This window comes from Petromyzon marinus, chromosome 55 (genome assembly GCF_048934315.1).
Source record: "Petromyzon marinus isolate PM22_M1 ecotype Great Lakes invasive population chromosome 55, UKy_Petmar_22M1.pri1.0, whole genome shotgun sequence".
NCBI lineage: Eukaryota > Metazoa > Chordata > Hyperoartia > Petromyzontiformes > Petromyzontidae > Petromyzon > Petromyzon marinus.
The window spans coordinates 12425897-12445161 of NC_133721.1; the positions used below are offsets into that span (position 1 = coordinate 12425897).

General features: G+C 58.1%; 1 protein-coding gene across 4 annotated transcripts in view; it reads right to left on the minus strand.

Moving 5' to 3' along the window:
- Positions 1–380: 380 nt before the first annotated feature.
- ABCC5 (ATP binding cassette subfamily C member 5) overlaps positions 381–19265 on the minus strand; it is a 49386-nt gene continuing 30501 nt past the window's right edge. The window contains exons 12-30 of one of the 4 annotated variants that reach the window (XM_032975085.2): positions 18772–18981; positions 17624–17695; positions 13829–13953; positions 12530–12602; positions 11744–11947; positions 11100–11237; positions 9804–10142; positions 9143–9295; positions 8391–8520; positions 7743–7896; positions 7037–7165; positions 6589–6775; positions 5728–5817; positions 5182–5371; positions 4283–4442; positions 3832–3910; positions 3050–3163; positions 2164–2328; positions 381–1607 (exon numbers count right to left, since the gene is read on the minus strand). In XM_032975085.2, the coding sequence (XP_032830976.1) occupies positions 1497–1607; positions 2164–2328; positions 3050–3163; positions 3832–3910; positions 4283–4442; positions 5182–5371; positions 5728–5817; positions 6589–6775; positions 7037–7165; positions 7743–7896; positions 8391–8520; positions 9143–9295; positions 9804–10142; positions 11100–11237; positions 11744–11947; positions 12530–12602; positions 13829–13953; positions 17624–17695; positions 18772–18981 (2823 nt within the window). In that variant the 3' untranslated portion in view covers positions 381–1496. Of the gene's footprint in view, positions 1608–2159; positions 2329–3049; positions 3164–3831; positions 3911–4282; positions 4443–5181; positions 5372–5727; positions 5818–6588; positions 6776–7036; positions 7166–7742; positions 7897–8390; positions 8521–9142; positions 9296–9803; positions 10143–11099; positions 11238–11743; positions 11948–12529; positions 12603–13828; positions 13954–14920; positions 14988–17002; positions 17536–17623; positions 17696–18771; positions 18982–19265 lie in introns of those variants that run through there. The other 3 variants (XM_076052361.1, XM_076052363.1, XM_076052362.1) reach the window with 3 other exon arrangements.

Below are 19265 nucleotides of genomic sequence, written 5' to 3' on the forward strand. Positions count from 1 at the left end.
CCGCAGACTCAAGTCATTTTTATTTATCTTCAACTTAAAAGTAAAGTTGATTCACAGTTATTTCGGTTAACGGTCGTTTTCATGGAACGGATTAAAAATGCTAACCGAGGGACTACCGTACAGGAAAAGACGATAGAATTTAAATTATTTCCGGCTGCCGTGTGACGGAGTGCTCCCCTCCACAGCGTGTGAAACATTTGTCACTTGGGGGATCCCAGAAGTAGCTCTGCATTACCAACTTCCATGGGCTGCGAGTCCCCCCCCCCCCCCCGCCAAAAAACAGCATCCGTCTCGTGACCCGGCAACGACAGCGTGACTGGAATAGAATCACCAGCAGCCAAGGCAAAGAAAACTCATTAAAAACGCAATCTGACGCGGCGTTGAATCGAGGCAGAAAATATCTTATTTATTGGAAGAAAAAAAAAGTGCAGAGAGAGGCCGGCCCAGCGACCGAGGCGACGTGCAATCGATCCCGACGACGCAACCCCTCCCAGCGGCCCCGAGGCCACGGGGGCCGCCCCCCCCCATCCCCTCGTGGTGGGGGGGGGGGGGGGAAGCTAGGCTACGAGTAACATCTAACACAGCTCTACGGATCACACCGAGTCCCAGGGGCCTTCGCACAAAGCACCGCGTCGCACGCGTGTATTGATTACGTCAGTTTGTACTAAGTGTCAAGCGGCGGCGGTCTACCGCAGACTTCTCTCGTCTGGCCGCACGTGCCTCTGCACTGCAGGGGCACAGGGACCGCGACGCTCGCAGCTCAGGAGACAGTGATCCGACACGCGCTGCCACGCTGAAGCGCGCGCGCGCGCGCTTACGCGACGGGGTCGTTAAATACACCAAACGGCACCGCTGCGCGGCACTCGCACTGGAAGTGTGCGCGCACGCGAGCTTGCACCGCGAACGCACGCGAGCTTGCACCGCGAACGCACGCGAGCTTGCACCGCGAACGCACGCGAGCTTGCACCGCGAACGCACGCGAGCTTGCACCGCGAACGCACGCGTGCAAGCTCGCGCGTGTGCGGGGGCGCTCACGCGAGCGTCCGGTACCTGCTGACCGCTGAAAGGCAACGCAGAGGTTTTTGTGTGTGTGTAAAAAAAAAAAAACCACCCTTCTGCACGGTCGTTTTGCGCGGAACCTACAAGCGATAGTAGTAGTAGTAGTAGTATTTTCACAACAGCATCATCTTCATACTTTTTTTGCGTCCGGACACACGGCTAACAGAACGACTACGTGGAGATGGCAAGCGACACCGCTAAGCGTTCCACGGGCAGCCCCCCAGCAGCTTGGGCGGTGCGGAGTAGAGGGGCGTTGGGGGGGGAGGGGGGCGGCTGCCGTGTGACAAAGCCGGGCAGGAGCGGCTGTGCTCGTGAGCGGCTGTGGTGCAGCTGGTCCTCGGTGCCTCCGTGGCACGCGCCTGCTGCTGCCCCGCGGGGGGGGGCGGGTGGACACCCTTGAGGTGGGGGGCCCCGGGGGACGGGGTCCTAGGAGGGCCTCACCCGCTCCCCAGGGAGCGCGTCACCTGACCCTCACCCGCCACCATCATGGCCGCGAAGCGCGACGCTCGGTTTTCCAGCAGCGTGGACGGCGAGTCGAACTCCACTACCTAGGGTCGGCGGAGAGGTGGTGAGGGAGAGAAATCGCGGGTTACATAGATGCGGTGGTGATGGTGGCGGCGCTGGACTGCGATCCAGTACTGTGGATCGTGCGACTGTTGTTAAAACTCCCTTCCCCCGTCGGCGACGAGGAGGTGCTGTACCCCTGACTTTCCAGGACAAGGCAGCGCGGCAATAATGTGGGCTCCACCTGCTCCGTCTGTGTGGGATAGAGCGTTTCCCCCTCGCTACGCACGTGGGTTTTCTCCGGGTGCTCCCAGTTTCCGTACCACATTTTTACAAAAATCGCTCATTAATTTACCTGTAACACCTTAATAAACATACGACCGCAGAGCTTGGGCAACCGTTGACTGTTGGCACCGGCTCATCGCGCGGCCGCCCTAACCGCTCGCCTGTGGTACCCTTGCACCTCCGAGTCGCCTTCTCCATCAGCGCGAGCGAATACTGAGCTGGGCGCGTCACAAGTCGAAATCATTATTAGACTGTTGTCACCATCTTCGTCTCGGGCGCGACCTGCGTGTGCACTGGCCCCGTGGCCCAACGTGCCTGCCCCTGGTCCATGACCATGATGCGGTCGCACGACAGCACGGTGTTGAGTCGGTGGGCGATGGTGAGCATCGTGCAGTCCCCGAACGCGCGACGGATCGTCTCCTGGATCAGCGTGTCCGTCTCCGTGTCGATTGCCGCCGTGGCCTCATCCAGCAGTAGAATCTGTCACCATGGAGACAGAGCGGCGGTGCGGGCGGGGGATAAGGAGGGGGGGGGGGGGTTAAATGGCACTTAATACCAATTTCGACTGCAGTCGAAATCTGCTGAAGGTGGGAAACCTCCCCCCCCCCCCCCCCATGGCCAATGACACCGATGATGTGACCAGGTCTCAGTTACCACCTCCCAAGCAGCGGCACGTGTGGTGGGGATGGAGTCGACACTCCTCCTCTCCCCCCCAACTAGTCTCATATTCTCTGGATGAATGGAGACATTGAACCGAAAACACTATGTAGCACGATTTTTGTCCCTGGGTAGAAAGTGATATATTTTTTTATTGCTTTTGCCTAAAAAGTATAGAAAATGGCTATTATTATTCCCCACCAACTTTGCTTTTGTGACCAGGACTTTACGTGATGGAATGACACAAAAGCACGCCACGTTTTCTCATATCACTGTCCTGGTCACAAAAGCAAAGTTTGTGGGGAATAACAGCAATTTTACGTACTTTTGAGGCATAAGCACTTACCACACCTACTACCAGGGGACAATTTTTTATTTTTTATTACACAGTGAAATCGGATTGCTCGGGGGTGGCGGAGCGGTGGCCGAGGCTGACGTCAGTGGCGAGAGCCGACCCAATCGACTATCCCCGGATAGCCCTCCACCCCGACTCTTGAAAAGGCAGTCACACTCGGTGCGGTGAGCGTGTTTGCCGCCATCGCACCTTACTATGGCGCAGGATGGCACGTGCGACGCACAGCAGTTGCCGCTCGCCCACTGAGAAGTTCTCTCCGTTTTCCACCACCTCCGTCTCGAGTTTCTGCGGGAGTTGTCCTATCTGCTCACACGCACGCACGCCAACAACAACAACAGATCCCCCCCCATATAGCCTCAATAGACTTTTGGGGCAAGTGTAAACGAGTAGCAGCTATGAAGGCCGGCACGGCACACAAGGGGGCTGGGGTGGCTGTGTCTGGCGATGGCGGGTTTAACGACATTTATATTTACACGATCTCACAAAAAAAACTCAATTATGGACAGACTGCTGGGGCGAGTTCTGTTAGCAAGTAGCACGTATGAAGGCCGGAACAGCACACGAGGGGGTATGGGTGGCCAGCACCACGCCCGGCAGCCTTTGTCTCCCTAGCGGATGTTTACACACCGCACCAGGTTCTCATCCGAGGCCGAGTCGACCTACAGGAGGCCCAGGACCGGTTCAGATAATCGTCACCGGTGTTGGTCGTGAGCGGGAATCGAACTCAGGCGCAGCACGCTAGCCGCTGTACAAACCTGCTGCATCTACCACCCTCCCACACACGCACGTATGCACACGCCGGTTCCAGCCTCCGCCGTGGTTTTGTCTTGGCAAGCAGCTCGTAGCTCTGACCTCCGAGCCAACCCCGGCCACCTCCCACAAAAACCCAAACTGGACACGGGGACATGGCAACGGCGCAGACGACAACGCGCCAGCGTTGCGTCGAGCGACGGTCAAGTTGGGTGACTCACGTTGTCCTTCATGTGCGTGCGCTCCAGGGCCTCCCAGATCTGCTCGTCCGTGTACAGCCCCAGGGGGTCCAGGTTTGTGCTGAAAAACAAAGGGCACCAATCAACGGGACCGCCCCTTTACATTTATATAAGGAAGTCGAAAAAATTGTCGTCATCCCGTAATAAAAATAAAACTGAAAAATTATCCTCATGGGATCACACACATCAGGAAGATCGCCCCCCCCAACCGCAAAACACTTGGCAGGACCCTCCTGAAAAAAAATCTGAGACTTTGCAAGGCTTTCCTGGGTAAAGCAGCATTGTCGTTAAATACTGATAATAACAATTATTATCACGGCTGTCCGGCTAAAAGCCGGATTCAGAACGGCAGGATGTCAGCGGTGCCATTCAGCATCTCTCCGGCATCCTCCGAACGGGCCCGGGCCGAGGTCGCGAAGCGCGGGGTTCGTACCGAATGGTCCCGATGAAAAGCACGGGCTCCTGGGGGATGATGGAGAGGCGGGAGCGCAGGTCGCCGAGGCCGATGTCGCCGATGGGAACGCCGTCGATGGATATGGAGCCGCCGCACAGCTCCACGAGGCGGAAGAGACACACGCCCAGCGACGACTTGCCTGCATCGCACGCGCATGGCACGTGGCGGTGAGAAGGCGGCACGCGAGAGGGCGGCACCGCCAAGAGCGTGCGACGCTCGTTCGGGGAGACTCGGCAAAGTTTCCACGATCGAAGGACAATGACTGAATCAGACGTGCATCCTCGTCTGTTTATATACGGGTGCTACAGCCGCCACAACTATTATTTTTGTCTACGTAGACTTGGAATGGTTTTGAAATGTAATGTGTCCGAGCCAACTTTTGAAACAGGAAATGCATTTTACTTGATGGGCCTTACCTAGTAAAATAAAAAGTTTAGTTTTAGTTTGTTTACTTGTGCCGGCCTTAATAAGTGCTCGCTAACAGCACTTGGCCCAACAGCTTGCCAAGGCTATACGAAGGGGACGTCTGCGTGCGTTTGTATGAGCGGCAGCGGAGCAGCCAACGCACTGCGCTACAAACCCAGCGACCAGAGTTTGATTCCCGCTCACGGCCAACACCGGTGACGATTATCTTAACCGGCCTTCAAAGGTGCTGCTCGCTAACAGCACTCGCTCCAACAGCCTGTCAAGGCTATACAGGGGGGGACCTCTGTGTGTGTGTGTGTCGTGTGTATGTCGTGTGTGCGCGTGTGTATGCGTGTCTATGCGTGTGTATGCGTATGTCGCGTGTGTATGCGTATGTCACATGTGTATGTCCGTGTGTGCGCATGTCCGTGTGTGCGTGCGTGTGCGTGCGTACGCGTGTGCGTGTGACCAACCGGAGCCCGTGCGCCCCACGATGCCGACGTTCTCTCGCGGTTTGATGTTGGCGGTGACGCGCTTGAGCACGAGCGGCAGGCCCTCGCGGTAGCGCATCTCCACGTCCTGGAAGGAGACCGAGCCGTGCTGTGGCCACTCGGCGGCCAGGGGCTTCTCGGGGACGTGGTCCGGGGCCTCCTCCTCCAGGGCCTGCGCGGAGAGAGAGCAGCAGCATGGGACGACGGTGACGACGACGACGGTGAAGCAGAGATTCGCACGAGCAGCACGCGGCACAAGTGCACGACACGCACGTACACACACACCACACATAGTATACACACTACAAAATGGTACACACACGCCACACAGACACTACTAAATCGTACACACACTACAGATATTACACCTGAGAATTACACAAACACGGGACCACACACGCACTGCACACACATGCGCGCACTGCACATATTAAACACACGTCTGCGCACACAATACAAGTATTACACGGGTGTAACACCCTCGCCAAACGGGATGCCCCACGACCATTACGTGCCCCCCACCCCCACCTCGATGTAGTGTTGGATTCTTTCCACCGAAGTGAAGCGAGCCTCCGTCTCGGACGCCAGGCGGATCGTGAACTGGAACGTTCCCGTCAGCTGCGGGGGTTTCACACGGACGGACGGGGGGGCGCACGTGTCACAATGGGCGACGCCATCACGTGGATTGCATCGTGACGCTCGCCCCGTTGAAAACAAACCCCATGACACAGACCGCGTTGCAACAAAAGACAAACATCCCCTGGACAACCTCAACACACTGTTGCGGGCAAGTGCTGTTGGTGAGCCGAGCGTGGTGGGTGTTGCGCGTCAACACAAACATTGTCACGCACACACAAGCAGACCACAGGTGGACAACAGCCACTTAAGTACCGGTGATGTGCGCTCGGAGGCTGTGAGAGGTAACAAAGGCAGGTGGTGTCGGAACAGACCCAGGTGTTATGCGTGGCGTAACGACACACAGACAAAGAAACCCCCGCCCCCCCGCCCCGTATAGCCGTAACAGCTCGTTGAGGCAAATGCTGTTAGTGGGCACCTATGAAGGCCAACGCAGCACACAAGGGGGCGTGGTGTGGTGTGGCCGGAACCACGCCCGGCCGCCTTCATCTCCCCCGGTGCTTGCTAACGTCTTACACGCACCACGAGGCGCGGGGCCGGAGACCGATTCAGATATCTTCGTCACTTCACATCGGCCGCGAGCGAGACTCGAACCTCGGGTCGCTGGGTTCACAGAGCAGAGCCCCTCAACCACCGCACCACCAATAACGACACGCGCCACCGCACGTGACCCATCGCCACCCAGTCTCCGAACGCCGCCCCCTCGGCCGCCCCCCACTCCCCACGCCGCCCCCTCGGCCGCCCGTCCCACACCTGTATGGCGTAGGAGATGGCGAGCCCCGCGTAGGCGGCGGGGATCTGCCCATGCATGAGCACCATCATGAGCGCCGTGGTGGTGATGAGCGCGACGCTGATGATGTCGAGCCTCACTGCCAGCCAGCGCACCGCGCAGCTGAACAGGAAGAGGCACGCCTGGTTCGTGTCCAGCAGCTCCTGGTACCTGCGCGCACAAAGATGAATATTCTCCGTTTGTGTGTGTCTGTGTGCGAGATGGTTACCTGCCGAGTAGCGCAAACAGTACACAATGTTGTCCTACGTCCGACCGCATAGCCGCATCCGAGTGAATTCACACTGCATGGTAGAGCGAATTTTGGGTAGGAATAGGGGCAGCCACATGCACAGCGGAAAAATAACACAAACCGAGCTGGCATAGAACCTGCCCATCACAACACAGGGGACAGGACTCTTGCCACAAACGAACCTGTGCAGGAACTCGTCGGACTTGCTATAGGCGTGGATCGTGGGCAGGCCCTGCAGGCTCGCGGCCACGTGCGACATGAACGGCGAGTGGCTGATGTTGTCCAGGCGCTTGAGCTCGCGGATGAACACCCTGACGGGACACAGACACAACCGCACGCCGTCTTAGCCGCTACACCCGGCGGCAACGCGCATCGTGCACCACCGCACCGCTCGGCCTGTTAAGGGTTTTTCACGCGAGCGATTTGCAGGCCGCGTCCACGGTTGTCGCAATGTTGTCTGCAACGGATGGATGGCCTGCAATCCCCACTCTCTCTGTGCCTCGCCCAAGAGAGCACCGTTGCACGTTACACCATTGAGAGAAAAAAAACCCCCATCTTGAATTACACCAGGGAAATTTTGGCCTATTTTTTTGGTCAAGTGATGACGGTCACCACCCCCACACCCACAGCCACCTCAAGGTCCTGCCATGTAACAATTCACCCAGCACTTGCAAAGAGCCGATTTGATCGCTTCATCTCCGCGGCGAACGACCCCTTCTCAAAACACGTCCATCGTTAAGCGTCATCCACCGGCCATTCACCCTTGTAGCCGTGACTCGTGCTGCCCGAGCGAACTAACTTTTCTCACAGATCAAAATGTACCCGCGCGCGGGTGTTGCTAAACGTGAGACCGACGTACCACATCGTTCACAACGGCCCGCAGCTCACCGCGAAATCTTATTGATGATGAGGAAGAGGACGCAGAGCGGGATCACGGCGAGAAGGAACCAGGGGAAGACGGCGGCGATGACGCCCAGGCAGAAGAGCACCAGGATGACGTTCTGGATGAAGAGCTCCGCTTGAAAGGGCATGCGCACATCCACTGTGAACACGCACGCAGGCACCACACAAGAGTCAGAGACTTACGTGCTAGAATTTCACGCAAATGCTTTTCCCGGCCACTCGTGATCCGCGTGTGGAACTTCAGAGTGAGGCCACGGGGTTGAGTTTTGGGGCCAGGCACCGCACGACTCACGGGGGGCGTCCATCCGGATATTTGGCCGATACCAGTCACTACATTTGCGTGTTGTTGGGGTTTTTGTTTTAGCTACGGGAGCAAACCAGAAAACCCAGAGGAAACTCATGCAGAGCAGGGGGGAGAGGAGAGGTGTGGGACACACACAGACTCCAGAGAGAAAGGCACCCCGAGTGGGTAATCGAACGCAGGCCGCGCGGCGCCAGTGGCACCGCTGCGCCACCCTGCCGCCGTGTACTTCGACGCGGGGCGCCCGACGACGACGCGTCGTCTGCGTCACGGACGACGGCGGTGGTGGCGGCGACGGCTGCGGCGGCGGCTGCCGTGTTGGCGTCGCTCACCCTCGTCCATGTCGCGGGAGAAGCGGTTGAGCAGGCGCCCGGTCGGCGTGGTGTCGAACACCGTCATGGAGCTGCGCAGCACCTTCAGGAAGAGCGAGTCGTGGAGGCGCGACGATGCGCGCAGCGTGCCCTGGAGACGCGTGCGGCGGGAGCGAGGGCCCCAGGGTGAGTCGCGCATGCTAGCGCAGACGCCACGCAGCGCGCGTATACCGCACACACAACGCGCATGTGCAGTAAACACTCACCACACCACACACAAACGTTTAATACCCAAACATGTGCGCAACACATACGACACTTGCGACGCACGCACATTTTGAGCGCGCACACACACACACACACACGCACCCCACCAATTGCACCACACAGACCGCACATGTGCAACAAAGACAGATTCCCCGTACAGCCTTAACAGACTGTTGCAAGCAAGTGCTGTAAAGCGAGCAACTATGAAGGCCAATACGGCACAAGAGGCGATGGAGTGGCCAGCAGCATGCCCGAGTGCCATTGTTTATATATCGCATCAGGTAGTCATTGACAGCTGAGTCGATCTAGGGGACGCCCAAGACCAGTTCAGATAATCGTCGCTGGCGTTGGCGGTCGTGCGCGGGAATCGAACTCGGGTCGTAGCCGGGTTCGTAACGCGGCTCCCCAGACGTTGAAACACACACGCACACACACACGCACACACACACACGCGCACACGCGCACACACATGCACGTAGCACGCGGGCAGAGCGACTCTCCGCTACCTTCACAAAGGCGATCCCGCGCACAGCCTTCAGGAACAGCATGGCCACCATGGAGAGCGCGTACACGCCGGCGTAGAAGTGCATGTCGCGGTTGTCCTTCATGCTTCCCATGCCGCTCAGCAGCGTGTCGTTGGCGCTCCACGTCGACCAGTTCTGAACAACGATCGCGGTGGGGATGGGGGTGGGGAGGTGGGGTGGAGGGAGGTGGGGGCGCTTTAAATGCCACCGAGACCAAGACGTGGAAGACGTAGATTCGAGAATATTAACAATATTAAGAATCACGTTTGGAATAAAAGTGGGCTTGGGTAGTAGGGCACGTCGCATCAAGCGATGACGGCTGGCGGTCAAGGTCAACAATGGCGGTCAAGGTCAACAACGGAGCGGCAGCCAAAGGAGACAGCACGCCCGACAGCAGACATCCTCTGCAGAGATGAAGCGGTGAAATCGACGACTTTGCGGAGCGAGCGCACCGGATGAGATCTCCACTGGAGGAGGTGGAGCTAGGAAATCAGGTCAACGGACCTTCGCATCGCGAGGCCGCGCGGGACGACGGCCCGCCTGGGGGGGGGGGGGGGGGGGGGGAAGGCCAGCAGCGGACAGATCGCGGCTGATGAGGACGTCGCGACGACACATTACAACGACGGCGGCATTGGCGGCTCACCCCGCTGCCCTGCTTGATCCAGTAGCTGAGCCACCAGTTGCTGAAGGCCGTGCTTCCCACGGTGAAAATGAAGAGCGACAGAATGGCGATGAAGGCGCAGGGCCCTCCGGCGGCGCCGATGTACACCGCGTACACCGACCACGGCACCGAGCCGTGGCCCTTCTCCTCGGCCGTCATCAGCTGCCCCTCTTCCTCCTCCTCTTCCACCTCCTTCTCCTCCTTGCTGACAGCCGGGGCGTCGTCCTCCTCCGTGGCCATGGCCACCAGCTGCTTGTTCTTCAGCTTCTTCTTCTCGGCCGGCTTCTTTACCGACTGACGCGCGCTCTGCTTCTCGTCGAGCTGCCGGGGGGGCAGAGGGGCCGCGGTCACGGCGCACTCCCCAACAACCGCCCGTCCACGCAGCATCAATGTCACAATCACAGGCAGATTTTATGATAGGACCTTCTGTGACAGTATGAAAGTGTGAAAAATAAAACAAGTGTTCATAGCCGCTCACCCCGAGCTAGAAATGCTCTGAAACGTGCAATGTCCTTGTACTGATCGCCTTTTTGGTGTTCTCTGGTCTGACACTGGTGGTGAGACTTGGCCAATCAGTTTCAAAGACAATGCAAATGTTATCAGAGCATGTTTAATTTGCATATTCACCACAAGTACTGTGTGTGGTTAATGCAGACTTCATTCCTTGCAAAAGGTTTTTATTTGGTGTTTGAACATCTTAACACCTGCTGTATTGCCAGACAGCGTAAAACCTATTCTTATTTTCCATAGTCATAGTTTAGAACATTTGATAATTGCTCCACGTTTAAGAGTGTTGCCTGCGCTGAGAAAACCTGCGGTGTCATTTTTTAAACGTAGCCAATTTGGACAGTGACGCAGGGCACACAATGGCCTACTACTCTGTTCCCAACGATGTCAGGGGATTTGTTTTTTACGTCCAGCAATAAGCACACGGCGCGTCATTTCCGGCTAAAAACGCTCGCGGTATTAATCAGGGTGGCCTGCCAGAGTGAAACCGCCAACTTCTGCAGCGACAAACGGCAAACTCTTGGCCACGTCACAGCCCCCAAAGGCAAAAGACTCCCCCCCCCACCCCGCCCGCCGTATGCTACAATGTGCACTTCTCTCGTGCTTTTGTATTGTTTTTGTAACGTTCTGACCCGCGCGCGACTGGACATTTGTGAAAAAGAGCTTCATAGCGCATCGCATTCCTCCGGCATGAATAAATATTCCGGGTACGCGCAGTGCCGTGGGGGGAGCACGCGCGTGCGTGCGCACGGCCCGCGCATGCGCGCGTACCTTGTAGTGGGAGCCCTCGTTTGCCGAGTGGAAGAGCGCCGCGTAGTCTCCGCTGTTGTTCATGAGCTCGGCGTGCGTACCCCACTCCGCCATGCAGCCGTCGCGCATGAACAGCACCACGTCGCACTCCGCCAGGTACTGCGCGAGCGCGCACGCCATTACAACGGGAATGAGACGACTCTCGCAGACACCGCGGACCGAGTGGGCGTGGAACTAAAGAGCTCAAGCCGTAAACACCGCACACGCGAATACGCACGCACACACCATTTACCCAACCCCCTAGTGCGTGCGCTACACGTACAAGGACGACGATTCCCCCATACAGCCTTAACAAGACTGTTGGGGCAAGTGCTATTAATGAGCACATAGGCTGGCACACCACACACAAGCGGGGGTGGCTAACACCACGCCCGGGCACCTTTCTCCTCCTAGTAGCGATGTTTACACACCTCGCCAGGTACTCATTCGAGGCCGAGTCGAAGCTAGAGAAGGCTCAGGATCAGTTCAGATAATCGTCACTGGGTTCGTAGCACAGCGCTGTACACACACATAACACACACATGCCACAAACACCAAACACGCACACAGCCGGGCCTCGGTTCATCTCAGAAGCCACATCTTTGGAGGCGAGCCGGCGCCCTCACCTGCAGCTGATGCGTGACGAACATCACCGTCTTGCCGCGCATGCCGGTGCGGATGGCGTGCGTGAAGAGGTGCGCCCCCACGTGGTTGTCAACGGCGCTCAGCGGGTCGTCCAGGAGGTAGATGCTGCGGTCACTGAACAGGGCCCGCGCCAGGCTGATGCGCTGGCGCTGCCCGCCGCTCAGATTCGCCCCTCGCTCTCCGATCTGCGGGCACCATCGCACACGCACGAGCGCGCGGGATTACCGCCGGTGCCGGCACCGGCGCAAGCTCAACAGCTGACATTTTAAACAAAACACGTAAGCGCGGGCCCGTTACAGCCCGTCGCGTAAGTTGCGTGATTTCGTAGCTCCATCTCCTCCGGCCGTGGGGAACCGGTCCCGACACATCCGTCCCGTCTATAAGGGGTGGGGGAAAAGCGGGGGAGGCCCGCTGCACCAAGTGAGAGCATCACGATGGGGAAGGAGGGGAAGATGAAAATGCAAATGGGGGTGGGGGGAAGGGTGACGGAGGGTTCTTAACAACACAAATCTGGTCTCAGGTCACCACGTGGCCTCACCAGAACGTCGGGCGCCAACGGGAGCGCGCCGGCCAAGCGCGAGCGACGGGCGGCCAAGTCTCGCGCCCGCATCGCGGACCGCTGCGCCAGGGTTGCGACGGCTCTCGCTACGGTCGCGTCCATCTCACAGTCGTCGCGACCAGAAGGCGCGTGATAACGGGGGGGGGGGGGGGAAGGGGGTCGTCGTTTGGCGTGCGAGCGGGATGGGGGCGGCAGGGTCCCCTCTCACCTCTGTCATGTCTCCGTACGGAAGCATGGCCAAGTCGATGCGCAAGCAGCAAGCCTCCAGCACCATGTTGTACCTGCACACACGCAGGTGAATACACACGCAGGTGAACACACACAGGCATACCCATTCCAGTGGCCCTTACTCAAGCACCACGGTAGCAACCCCTAAAAAATCCTTCTGTTACGTTATAATTGCACGGCTATGCGTAATTCAAGAAGAAATGATGTCAATGACAAAACGAATTTTGACGAACATGGAACACCGATTTCAAACCCTTATAAACAGTTTGCCTTGGAAGCTAACCCCCCTCTTCCTGAAGACGACCGCTTGTGTTGCGATAGAAACGTCGTAGTTTTTTTGTTATTTTTTTGTTATTTTCTTTGAACCTATCTACGTGACTTTACCGAAAGACCCAAGAATATGGACCACCCACGCAGGTACACACCTAAGCACGATGTGTGCGAGCCTGTTTCTCTCGATGAAACAAACACGCCCAACTGTGTCTGTACAGCCCCATTGAGGTGCTGGCGCAAGACGCGTCGGGGGTGATGGCCGGTGGTCGAGCCCAACAACAGAGTAGCAGCTAAGGAGGGATCACGCCCCAGACGTACAGGTACCAGACAGACAGATGTTGCCATCGACTAGTGTAAAGAATCTGTTAACAGATGGCCACAGCCTTCACACGGCAGTAAAGACGTGGCTAACGCTAATGATGACTAGAGACCAAAGATCGTATTCTTTGTCATGGCTCGGGCTCAGGTGAGGAGGCTCAAAGCCATTCTGAACTCGAGCCGGAATGGTCCCAGCCGTGCTCAGGATTTCCGTGAGCCCGGCTCGAACTGAGCCACGGCTGAACCGCTCATGGCGCGTCTTTAAAAGCGAACGAGCGACCCCCCCCCCTCCCCTCCTTTCCCTCCCTCCCCCCCTATACCTGGCTTTTCTCCTTAGCATGCTGGTTATTTCTCCCCTACCCCCCACCCACCCCAACTTAAATCTCCATCATCCCCCTAACGCGAGCTCCCCACTTGGCTGGGACAGCGGTGGGTGGGTGGGGGGGGGGCCCTAAAATTCCCCTTCTTCCCCTCCGCCCTTCCATCGCGGTTCCATCGCGACGGAATGGATTAACCGTTGAATCCTCTGTACCCCATCACCGGAATTGTACCGCGTGTTGTATCTGGCTCGTGTTTGGTTGTCAAAAACAAATTACCAAAATGTAAACATCTTTAAAAAAACACAGCGGCCCAAGCAGAGGCCACCGTGGAGCCGGGGGCGGGTCAGGGGGTCGGGGCTGGCGCCCACCTCTCCTCGTTATAGGCCTTGCCGAAGAGGATGTTGTCTCGCACGGTGGTGTTGAGGATCCAGGCCTGCTGCGCCACGTACGCCAGCGTCCCGCTTACTGCCACGCTGCCCTCCAGCAGGGTCATCTGCACGCACACACGCGCCACTCGCGTCAGCAGGGGCACGCCAACACGCACGCGCACTCGCTCGCGCTCTCTCACGCTCTCTCGCTCGCTCGCACGCGCTCTCTCGCACGCACACGCACTGCCAGGCGCTCTCGCTCAATCGCTCACACAGCCCCACACGCTCCTTGCGCGCACACACTCACGCACGCACACACGCACAGTCTTCTCACGCGCGCACACACACAGAGCCGCCACAGCCGGCCACCGCAGCGAGCATCGCCCATCGCGCATGGCTGGCTGCCGACGGCTCGTCGACACGATAGGCCATGTGCCGTATCATTACAAGAGGCTTTTTCTCTTTTTATAATTATCACTGTCGTTCGTAATACTCTACAACCTGAAAAAAACGATATCGTTTCTGTCGGGGTATATGTAAATATTACATATTCGTGAATTCCGTGTAATTCTGCATAAATAATTAATCGATAGAAAAACAGCAATAGGCCCTAACCCTGACTGTCATACGCTCACACCCTTTTACCCAGTAAAAAGTAAGCCCGCCATAAACCAAAACCCCAGCTCTGAACACAACCCCTGACCCCACAAGCTACTTTCCCCTTAAGCCAGTGGTTCCCAAACCTCCTTCAAATACAACAACTTTGTACGGTTACCTTTGGTGTTCTGCCGGGAGGCGGCAGGGGAAGGCACAATCGTCGGCGCTAAAACCTTGCGACGTCACGGCAAAGCAACGCGCCGGTTAAACCCGGCCGCTCACTCCGCCGCAGCATGGGCCACGCAAGACGCGGAGCTTGGGAACCGCTGACCTAAGGAACTCCCCCACACCCACCCTCCCCCCCTTCCCCCCTCCCCCCCGTGCCGAACAGAAACCCCTTGAAGGCGAACGGGCGGGCGAACGAGCGGGCGGGCGGGCGGGAAGGAGGACGGGTAGGGGCAGACGGGGGGAGGTGCGGTGGAAATCGTTCTATACCTACAAACCCGTAGGCACTGTTGGCTCCTCTAGCACACCCGCTGCTGTGCTACTAGGGAGAGAAGGCCTGGTAGGGAGACAAGACGCGTCAGGGTTGGCTTTGCTCGGCAATCCCGGCCCGCAGGGCTGTGTCTAGCAAGGCTCTCCCTTTGCTTTTGCTTTGCGTCAACAGCAGCTCGGCCGGCTGGCCGGCGGCGGCTGGCTCTGGCGGTACAGGTGTCCCGTGGGGGTTCGAGGACGCCGGGGGCTTGCCGGCCACAAGCCGTCACCCAGCCAAAAACGTAAAACTGTGCGCGGCGGCGGCGGCGGCGTCGAGGCCGTGCGTGAGCTCGTGCGAGAGCTCCCACCGCCCTACGGTGCGGGAGCTCGGCACCGTGTGTGGACCGTGCCGAGGGTAGCAAGACGTAGGCAGGCCTGTGCCGACCCACGCAGTGGACTGAGCAATGAGGCTGCGGTTACTTGTAACTGTTTATTCAATTTGATCGTTCGCAAGGACGCATCACCTGTAACACCAGCGAAGAGCAGCTCAGCGTTTCGGCTTTAAATTTGAACCAATTTCGGTCTCCATCGCTACTCAGCTGGGTGTTAAGATTTCCTCATTAAGACGTGGCTACGGTTGCGAATGCTCGCTTTGGATAGCTTTGTGCCCGATGTCAAACACAAGATGGGGGTTCTCCCAAAAACGGGCGTGTCCATGACATCATATTTCTGCTTGTCCGGGGTGAGGTGACACCGGTTTTTTTTTTTGGTTTTTTACTACACGTCTGTGAATTTTGCAACGTCGAGTTCCACCAAAACATTCACGGACACAGATAACGTCGAGCCAATTCGGCGCGGGCGAGTTACGGCAAATTCTGCCTCAAATTTCAGCTCGGGCGCCGAAACCCCCGTGGAACGTCATGCGGGCGGCCGTAGCGAGAGACCGGAGAAGCCTTTTAAACACACGCTGGCACTCCCCCTACGGCTGCGCGTTTGGGCCGCTCGCCCGTTGCAGCCAGGCCTTGCTAGAGACAGCCCGTCGGGCCCGGGCTGGGACGGGCGGGGAGACGGGGCCTCCCCACTCCTCCCAGGACGAGCCAGCCCCCGACCTCAAAGCAACAGCAGAGCCACTCCACAGCCACTCCACGGACCGCGCGCCACGGTGGCCGCAAAGGCCAGGGACCGGCCGCAGCGGGGCCGGCGCGCCCTCCAGCCACGGCAGCCCCCCCCCCCCCCCCCACCGCGGTGGCGTGAGCGAGCGGGGGTGGGGGGGGGCCCTCGCTGGGACGGGTGTCGGGGCCCGCCCGGCGTGTCCGTAGCCCGAGCGTTTACCGTGGACGCGCTCGTGGACTTCACCGTCTCGCACCGACCCAACCGCACGCTCGATGCGCCGCCTCGCCAGGCCACGGGGGGAGGTGATGGATCTCTTCGCGAATTTAAGTGCGGGGAAGCGAAGAGGAAGGCGGTGGTGGAAGGAAGTCGTTGGTTCGGATCTCTTGATCGTGGAAATGGAGAAGCGCAAGACGGCGGATGACGAAAATAATATAAATGAGCCCGAGTGGAATGCGGGGCTTCGTTTGATGGGAATATTACGCCACGAGTTGTTTTTCAATTCCATCACCAGCAACAAACACCACGGTCGGCCGGAGCGTGTGGGCTCACGACCCGTGCATTGATCGGCACGGCCGCTACTACCATCGAGCTCGGCAAGGCGCCATGCCGATTCACCAATTAAGAAGTGGAGGGGAGGGGGGGGCGGGAAGTGGCGGGGGAGCGAAGGGAAGTTTATTCGTCGGCCACCAGGGGCATCACCCCCAGGGGCGTTCCTCCAATTGCCCCCCCCCACCCCACGGAAACAAGAGGAGCGGGGAAATCGTGCGAGGGCGACGACGTGCGGAAGGAGTGGGAGCGCCAGACTCGGGGAGGCCGGGCCGAGCGGAGAGACCCCGCAGATGTTGCCGAGAGCCGGAGCTTGGCTCGCAACCACGAGGCCACATCCAGCAGGTAAATACAGCATCACAGCGAAAAAATCGACAAGTCAATAAAATGCACTTGCAAAAACAAACGAGTAAATAATGCTCTTAGAAGACGGGTTCGCCTTACCGCATGGCGATTCCTTGGGAAGACGGTAACGGGGAGGGTGGCGAAGTCCTGCGCTGGGGACGCATGTTAGTACAAGGACCCTAGCTCCGGCCTACTCCCCCGAGCCTCGCTAATCCTACCTACCCCACCCTCTACATCGTGGTTCCCCACAGCCTCAAACAGGACCCTAGGGCATAGTCTGTTTTCGTTCGCATCAGCACGACGGAGCACACACACAAAACAGGAGCGAGCATCGGACTCATGGTGTCGGTGGGGGCGGCAGCAGAGGGTAAAGCCAGGGGATGAGTTAACAGGATGTGTTGGGCTGTACCACTGTCAAAACCGCACCACGACAGAACTGTTAGGCACAACCTAGGCGATGCTAAACAGTGGTGGTGGAGGGGAGGGAGGGGGGGAGGAGGAAGAGGAGTCGGGAGGGTGATTAAAGTCGGCGCGGGACTCACCTCCGTGATTTACTAAAAAGGGGCACGCGGCCAAAATGATGATGAGCTGTACCCGAGACCCTAACGCACCGCACACCCGCAGAGTTTAGGAGAACAAGCCAAGACATCCTGTTAACTGCACCCCTGGGCACAGCAAAAGGCGAGAAGGACCCGGCACCCAAAGGCACCCCCGTCTCACCTGCCCCATGACGGCAGAGATGAGGGACGTCTTTCCACTGCCCACGCAACCACAGATACCCAGCAGCTTGCCCTGCAGGGTGGGGGGGGGGCGGGGCGAGGGCACAGCGGACGCAAGCGCGGCATTAGTAGTCGATCGGAAGAATAAAAGGGTTTGTGGATGAGAGGGTGGGTGGGTAAGTCAGTAGATTAGTGGGTGGGTGAGTGGACTGGTGGGTGAGTGAGTGGGTTGGTGGGTGGGTGAGTGAGTTGGTGGGTGAGTGAGTGGGTGGGTTGGTGGGTGAGTGAGTGAGTGGGTTGGTGGGTGAGTGAGTGAGTGAGCAATTGGTTGAGTGAGTGGTTTGGTTGGTGAGAGACTGAGTGAGCGAGTGGTTGAGCGAGCTGGTAAGTTGCTGTGTCTGGGTGCGAGGAGTCCCGCCCAGGATTTAAACGCCGCCCCCACCACCCCCGCTTGCCAACGGTTTGGGGAAACTGGTCTAGATTCCCGGGACGTGTGCAGAGAAACGTCGGGGCGTCGTTGAGAACGACGACCCGAATGCACGTCGGAGGGCCGCATACGGCACAACCGAGGAAACCTACGCGCGGGTGGTAACGCGGAGAAAAAATTGACAAGTGTGCAAAGCGCAGTAGAGAGGTGCATGCCGATATTTTTCAAACGGCTCAACATTTGAACAATACTTTTAAAATCTCCGGTTGTTAAGTGGAATGACCGACAGGCACCTATCAATTAATGAACAGCGGTAGGATGAGCCGATTAATCAGGTGTGCGCAGTAGCTTAGAACGGGTGCACGCTTGGAATTAACACTGAAGGACAGCCACAGGAAGGCACGGATCAAAGAGCGAACACACGCTTTCGGCTGATATCATAAACCCCCGACCTTTACAATGGTAAATGTCGTGGGGTTACTCTACAACACACCGGTGAACTGAAGTAGTAACTAACTGGCATGTTTTGTTTTACGTAACAAACCTCACTAATTGGCTGTGTCGGGTGGTGGTGGCGGGTTTAACGACACATCCATATTTACGTGATCTAAACCAAACAAAAAATGTGTCATGGATAACATTGGTGGCGAAAGCCGTGTTGAACGCACACACGAGAACGCATGTGTCCCGAGTTCCACTCCCTCTCCTCTCTCTCCGCTCACCTTCTCCACCGCGAGGTCCATGTTGTGGAGCACCTTGAGGAGCCGCGACTTGCGGAAGATGCTCCTCGTCTCGTCCTCCTCGTCGGGGCTGTCCACGAGGAGGTGGCCGATCTGCTCGGTGAGCGGCCCGGCTGGGGGCGGCCGCTCGGCCACCACCTTCTTGGCGGCGCCCCGACGGGAGGCCTCCTTGGCCTTCACTCGCCCCTTAGGCTAACGACAAAAGCCCCCTCATGTCACACCCACGCGGTGGCGGCGGTGACCATGGCGGCGGCGGCAACTGAGCAAGCGGGGGGTGGTTTAAATCCCGGGTGGGACTCCTCGCGCTACGACACAGCAACAGCAACTCACCCGCTCACTCACCCACCTACCAATACTCACTCACTCACCAACCCACTCACACACCCACCAACCCACTCACACACCCACCAACCCACTCACTCATTTAATTCACCACACTGCAGGCCACAAAACTTCTCTCTCTCCGCTTCTTCCCT